Below are 7,875 nucleotides of genomic sequence, written 5' to 3' on the forward strand. Positions count from 1 at the left end.
TTAAAAAATATCAAATATTAATACTATATCTTTTCAAAAGTTTAAAGAAAAATAATTATGGACTTACCAAAATTGGGCTTAAATAATTATAGGGGGCCTTAAGGTTTATTTTTGGACAAAAGGGCCTATGATTCTAAAAAATTAAAAATGCCTAAGAAAAAAAACTAACGGCTCCATTGGCAAATTCAAATTCAAAAGTTTCACTTACGCTCTCCCCCCTCTTCTTGTTCCTTCACCCACCAATTCACCACATCCTTCTTCCTTCAATGGCCGCCAACACCACCACGAACTCCTCTTCACTCACCACCCCAACCAAAACCCCATCCTCAATGTCTCGAAAGCACCACCAGCACCACTCCGACGCATCCTCGTTGGCTGCGAAGTCGCGTCGCTTTGAGGCCTACAACCGGCTTCAGGCGGCGGCAGTGGCGTTCGGGGAGAAGCTTCCGATCCCTGAGATCGTGGCCATCGGAGGCCAATCAGACGGGAAGAGCTCCCTCCTGGAAGCATTGCTGGGTTTCCGGTTCAATGTCCGGGAGGTGGAGATGGGAACCCGAAGGCCCCTCATCCTCCAGATGGTTCACGATCCCACCGCCCTCGACCCTCGCTGCCGCTTCCAGGAGGAGGATTCCGATGAATACGGTAGTCCTTTGGTTTTGGCATCTGCAATTGCTGACATCATCAAGTCAAGAACCGACGCACTTCTGAAGAAAACTAAAACAGCTGTTTCTCCTAAGCCTATTGTGATGAGAGCCGAATATGCTCATTGCCCGAACCTAACCGTTATCGATACCCCCGGCTTTGTTCTTAAGGTGGGATAGAATGTTAACTAGTCTATTCTTTTGCTGAAAATTCTTTGTATTTAGATGGTCTTAATTGTTTTTGGCAGGCAAAGAAGGGGGAACCGGAGAACACGCCGGAACAAATACTTTCGATGGTGAAGTCGTTGGCTAGTCCGCCCCACCGTATGCTCTTGTTCCTCCAGCAGAGTAGCGTCGAGTGGTGCTCCTCCTTGTGGTTGGATGCTATTCGTGAGATTGATCCAACATTTAGAAGAACTGTAATTGTTGTCTCCAAATTCGATAATCGTCTCAAGGTAACTTCTATTGTGCATTTAGGAAATTGTGTTAGGGTTTAGGGTTTAGATAGTTGAATTGTACAAGTATCTAAATGCTGCTATTTGCTTTTGTAATGGACACAGGAATTTAGTGACCGGTGGGAAGTGGATCGGTATTTGAGTGCAAGTGGTTACCTTGGAGATGGCACTCGCCCTTTCTTTGTGGCCCTGCCTAAAGACAGGGGTAACATTTCAAATGATGAGTTCCGAAGGCAGATTTCTCAGGTGGACTCTGAGGTTCTTCATCATCTGCGTGATGTAGTCAAGGGTGGTTTTGATGAAGAAAAGTTTAACTCTCATATTGGTTTTACCCGTTTGAGAGACTATTTGGAGTCTGAACTTCAGAAGAAATACAAAGAAGCAGCGCCAGCAACTCTCGCGTTGCTCGAGCAACGCTGCACCGAGGTGACTGCAGAGCTTGCTAGAATGAATTCAAAAATACAGGCCACCTCAGATGTTGCTCATCTCAGGAAATTCGCGATGTTGTATACAGCTTCTATAAGCAACCATGTGGTGAGTTATCATCATTATGGAATTTATGAGTGAGAAAATTTGAAAACTTAACTAGGTGTTGTATACTTAGCAAAAATTTATTTATAGAAACTATAACTTTCACTTGTTATGAATATTTTATGCTAGACAACATGCACTTTATGCTGTTCTGTGATTTTTAGACATCTTTTTAACAATGGTTAAGAGCCTAGGTTCTCAAATTAGTAATTATCTTGTTTCCGATTTGTCAAGGGTGCACTTATTGATGGTGCAGCAGATCCTTGCCCTGAGCAGTGGGGGAAAACTACAACTGAAGAGCAATCTCAAAGTGGCATTGGAGCTTGGCCTGGTGTCATCACAGATATGAATCCCCCAAATTCTACTTTGCGCCTTTATGGAGGAGCTGCTTTTGAAAGAGTCATACATGAATTTCGATGTGCTGCCTATTCCATTGAATGCCCTCCAGTGTCAAGGGAGAAGGTACTTCATATACCTTTTAGAATTTAGATAACTGATTTGGAAACATATCATCTTTCCCTTTTTTCTTCCTCAATTTGAGATTCTTTTGATATGCTTTCAACAGGTTGCGAATATATTACTTGCCCATGCTGGCCGAGGCGGCGCAAGAGGAATAACAGAAGCTGCAGCAGAAATTGCTCGTTCTGCTGCTAGATCATGGCTTGCTCCTCTTCTTGATACTGCTTGTGACAGACTTGCTTTTGTTTTAGGAAACTTATTTGATTTGGCTCTAGAAAGAAACCGCAGTAATGACTCAGAGTGTAAGTGATTCTCCTTGCTGAAAATTTGTCATTGTTTCATTTGGTTGTGTATTTACCACTAGAATGTTATGAAATAAATCCTATGACAGAATTGCAAATGATCATTGTGTGAAATTGTTTTATCTTTTACTATATGTTTAATGTATCTAATTAGAGAAGCTGAGTGGTGGTTATTTTCATTGCAGATGCGAGTAAAACAGCTAACATGGACGGGTATGTTGGTTTTCATGCTGCATTAAGGTGTGCATACAGCCGCTTCATAAAGGATCTTTCAAAACAATGCAAACAACTAATTAGACACCACCTTGATTCAGTTACCAGTCCATACTCACAGGTCTGCTATGTCAATGACTTTCAAACATGTTATGCACCAAATGCTCCTCCTTTCAAAAAATTAAACCAGGTTGCAACATCTTCCTTTTTTCTTGAGCTGAGCGACACGGGTTCTGCATCCCATGATGTAGTAATGAGGGACCAGGAAAATATACCTCCAGAAAAGCATCATGCTCAAGAAACCACCCCAGGCAAAAATTCAGAAGCCAGAGAAGCTTTACATGAAAGCAACATTACTGTCCCTGAAACCCCATCTCCTGATCAGCCAGGTAATCCTATTCATGGATTGGCAAAAAAGGAGCATGGCATTTGCAACGACAATGGACCAAGAAAAAGAGCGTCTAGAATGACAGGGAATAGCAAGAATTCTGACCAGATCATCAGGATGCAAAATGGTGGTCTTCTATTTGGAAATCAGGAAAAATCTGGTTCTGCTTATTCAGATATCTGTTTCTCAGCAGCGCAGCATTTTGCGCGAATTCGCGAAGTTCTTGTTGAGCGAGGTGTGACATCGACACTAAATTCTGGATTCCTAACACCTTGGTAAGCTTTTCTATGCATATGTAAATAATGTTATGCTTGTAATTGTAAACATTGCTTCTAGTCTATTGCATAAAAATTGACATTTCTTTTTGCAATGTTAGATTTACTTTTAGAAAGTTTGTTAGCAATGTCACATTGTATCACATTCCCTTTAAAGAAATAATGTAATGCCTTGCTTTTTCCTTGTTCCTTTTATTTCAGTCCTATTTTAAGAACTAAGAAAAAACTAGGTCGTTAATGAGAGTATGAGACCATGACCCCGCATTTGATTATGTTGATACTGTACTTTTAAAAATTTTAATCACCCTAACTGAGATCATAACTTTATTTTGCAACACTGATGTTTCTTGCCTACTTTTGTTGCAGCCGCGATCGGCTTGTTGTGGCTCTTGGATTGGATTTGTTTGCCCTGAATGATGAGAAGTTCATGGACATGTTTGTTGCTCCTGGTGCAATACAAGTGCTACAAACTGAAAGAGAATCCCTTCAGAAGCGGCAGAAGATACTCCAATCTTGCTTGAATGAGTTCAAGACTCTAACTCGGGAACTTTGATAATAAGAGTCACAGCCAGCTCCCCCACAGAATTTTTATTTAATTCATTCACATTTAGTGAATTTCAACCACTGCAAGGTAAAACTTTGATATGGGGCCTTCCTCATTGTAATATATGCTTCTGTAACATGAATTTTCTTCATAATGGTTTCACTGATTTGTAGCTTGATGGTTCACAATTTAACATTTATCCTAAAATGAATTAAATTTCTTCTCAAGTAGCATGTTTTATTTGTCAATATTTATATACACTCTTGTTTCACAAAATCACTTTTAAAAATTTTGGTACATTCATAATTTAATGTTCCTTGATAAATATTGTGTAGCAAACTTTTAAATTGATAAATATTTTGGAACAAAAAAAAAAAAACACTATAGCTCAAATAAGTATTGATTTCATTTAGGTAGGTATGGCACTAATCATTTTACTAGAATTAAGACATACTTTTATATCAACAATAAAAATCAAACTCCCATGATAACCATCTATTTCACATGTATATGCAAATAACAGAACTCATGTTATTGGCTGTCACTTGATCAGGTGTTAGTTCCAAAACTTATGGGTTGGTATCACTTAACATCTGCTGTAAAATGCTCTGTCAATTGATTGCAGATTGCCCTGCATGTTTGGAAGGGTAACTATTTTGGGACCATGAATGTGAACAGAAACAAGTCCTAGGTGTTTTATGGTTCACTTTTAAGGAATTTGTTGACCCTTGTGAATTAAATGTCTCATTTTCTTGCTAACCAACTGGACAATAACATGATACCATGCATCTATGAATACCCTTCCTAATTTAGTGTTATCTCGTGCAACAAATAAACAGTTTAGGGAATGAGTTTCTTCACCTTGAAACTTTTATTACGGGAAAAAGTAAACTAAAATAAAATTAAAAAATATGCTCTAAATGTGTGTGTGGAGATTAGGAGATAGACTTGTTAACCGGCAAATATAGGCTTATAATGATAATGTTCATGATGCAACTCTGCCCTATGTTTATTAGATTTAATTCATATTATGAAATTTGATCTAGTACTTTTTTGGTTGACTGAGTCATATTGTTAGTTAGCGTAATTTATAAGTAAAAATTTCAAATGATACTTTGCAAGAAAAAAAAAAAAGAATTAGTTGTCATGCTTATATTATACATGAATGATATTTCTTTACTTTTGAAATTTATATAATTATCCATATCAACCTTTCATACCTTGTCAAAATGTTAACCCATACTAGGTTATTAATGGGACCATGTTATTAAGTCTGGGTCTAATAAAAATAAACAATCCGAGTTCAATGAAATAAAAAGAAATAAAAAAATATAGGTACTAAGGGTTTTCTTTCAACTACTTTATCTTGACTCAGATTTTTTTCCAAATACCAAATATTTAACTAAAAAATTATACTAAATTCATTATTGTATTATATTCTACCAAAATGCGTTTAGATATATTCAACAGGAAAGAAAAAAGATAAAGATATAGATGGTGTTTTGTCTTATAGAAATGACTGAGCGTTTGAATATTAATAGGATTATCTTAGATGTTAATCATGTCACGACGATACATAAAATTATGACTTCAAACAGAAAACAATCCAAGAGAGAGAACCTAAAATAAGAGGGAATGACAGCTAATTATGCAAGCATTCTTTATTATTCTCTCATCAACATTCAACAAAACCTTCTTTGAATTTGCAAATTGGCAAATAGCAAATCAAAAATATAAAATACCCACCAAAGTCAGTCCCAAAATTAAATGTGGTCCCCAACAATTCTTATTCCTCCTTGACCTCATATTACTAGTGACCTACTCCAACAACATAGTTATTATTACAATCCAATCGTAATTAATACCAATGGCTTATACTACTATCCAATAGTAATGAATATCATTGGCATCATTAATAATTACTTTGGAATGCAATTACTCCTGCCGTTACCCGTTTGACATAATCTCTTAAGCTAATCTCATCCACTAGATATGTTTTCCTTCTTAATTATGTTTCATATAATGGTGGAGCTTGGAGACATAATTTCACTATAATTTTTCTTTGGGTTAACTAACATGTCTTTTTTAACATGCATATTAAAATTATTATTAATAAAAATTTGTAAAATTATTATTCTAATAAATATCGAGCAAATACATTAAAAATTAAATTTTGCATTTTTCTATAAAAATTTTCTTAACTAATAAGTTTAGCATATGTCCTTCCTTAACCAAGCTCTTTTTTGTTATTATTCTTGTCCATATGATTATTTATATATGCATGAAATAATTCGGAAAAAAAATAATTATAAGATTGTTTGCCGAGATGGAGTAATTTAGAATGTAAATATTATATATAATTTATTATGCTTGGAATTGAGTAGAAAATGAAAATGAAGAAAACTTAAAAAAACATTACACTAATTACTAAATGTATGAGAAAACGTGAAAATAAAAGAATGACAAATATATTGAATTAATTTCTTTTTTAAAAGAAAATTGACAGATACTAGTATTATTTTTCAAAAAGAACATTTAATTCTTGACTAGTCATTTAGTAAATCACAATCATAAAGGTCCATGGTCAATAATAGTGGATGCCATGTTCAAAACCCATTAAGACGTTTGGTTTGAAGTAAGCTGTCGTGGTCTTATTGTCGAAGCTAGCTTAGTAGTTGATTAGGGAAATGATTAGGTTATGATGATGATGATTAAATTTGCAATTACAATTAAGAGGAAAACGCCACCTATATATAGTGATAAGCCATTGTTTTTACCGTAACCCCTTAAATGTCCTTAGACCAATTCAATATATATAATGACTTGTATTTTTGTGTTACGTAAAATATAATTCTTTCTTTAGGTAATAATTCAGTATTACAAGTCATTGACTAGTTGTCTAGTTCGGCCTAATTGTTTGAACAACTAATATATACTAATAATAATGATTTTTTTTTTCATGATATCTCCTAATCTGACACGTTAAAAATTAATCTGTCATGAATCTAAACTCTATTTAAAGATTATGGGTTACTGCATATACAAGACGAAATTTGCACCAATTGTTTAAGCGGACGACAAATGAACTGATCACTCGATCAATTCAAGTTGGTTGAGGATGAATTATTTTAATTTACACTTTTATGTCATTATTTTTGTTGTGGTAAGCAATTTTGTGTCTATCCACTTATATGGGGATATGGTTATTGTTACTAACACACAGATATAAATGAATTACTATGGGAAGTTTATTGCACTAACAATATCTTTTTTTGACTTGGATTTGAACGATTCTAAATTTGTAACTCACTTGCATGATCCTAATTAGTACAGATAAAATTCTAGAAAAAAAAAAAGTAAAGGCATATATATATACACTACCATTTATTTTTATTTATTTAAGGTTTTTTTTTATCTACCAAAACTGAGTGGGTCAAACCGGCACATAGTCTATGAGTATGAATGTATGAAATGGAAAAATAGGCATTGAATTCTTTAATTTTACTGTGACAATTAAATATATTTTTTATCAACGAATTATAATTCAAATGACATAATCTCTCTATTTTTATTATTAGAATTGACTATTTTCACTATTTGGAGGTTTTCTATTGTTTATTTATTATTTTTTTTCCTCGTTAAAATAGAAATATTTACTTCTTTATATATTTGGAAGGGTATTTGCGGCTGGACTAATTTGCAAAATTAAGTTGAACGGATTTTGTTGACTAACCTGTGAAATGAGCGTATAAACTTGAATTTATTTTGCTAGCAAGTTCACAAAATGAAAGTAGAATAAATTCAAATGTATATATACAACAACCAAGGTAGAGACTAAATCAATTTTCGCAACAGTCCAAAGTCACCCTACGTTAGATTAAGTTTTTAATTTTGTATTCTTTAATCACCGTTGAAATAATTGAATAATTTTAGACATAATATATATTATTAAGTTAAAAAAATAACTTTAGACATAATATACACGTATTAAGTTACAAAAAATAACTTTGAATAATAATCATCTCTCTAATCCTGTCATTTTTGCAACATTAGTCGCAAAACAGACC

General features: G+C 34.3%; 1 protein-coding gene across 1 annotated transcript; it reads left to right on the forward strand.

Moving 5' to 3' along the window:
* Window positions 1-241: 241 nt before the first annotated feature.
* LOC130946275 (dynamin-related protein 5A) lies at window positions 242-3,982 on the forward strand. The gene is made up of 7 exons (XM_057874950.1): window positions 242-812; window positions 890-1,096; window positions 1,202-1,630; window positions 1,862-2,089; window positions 2,193-2,388; window positions 2,574-3,264; window positions 3,631-3,982. Exons 1-7 carry the CDS (start codon window positions 267-269, stop codon window positions 3,815-3,817), a joined length of 2,484 nt encoding a protein of 827 aa, XP_057730933.1. The 5' UTR covers window positions 242-266; the 3' UTR covers window positions 3,818-3,982.
* Window positions 3,983-7,875: the final 3,893 nt, after the last annotated feature.

This window comes from Arachis stenosperma, chromosome 8 (assembly GCF_014773155.1).
Source record: "Arachis stenosperma cultivar V10309 chromosome 8, arast.V10309.gnm1.PFL2, whole genome shotgun sequence".
NCBI lineage: Eukaryota > Viridiplantae > Streptophyta > Magnoliopsida > Fabales > Fabaceae > Arachis > Arachis stenosperma.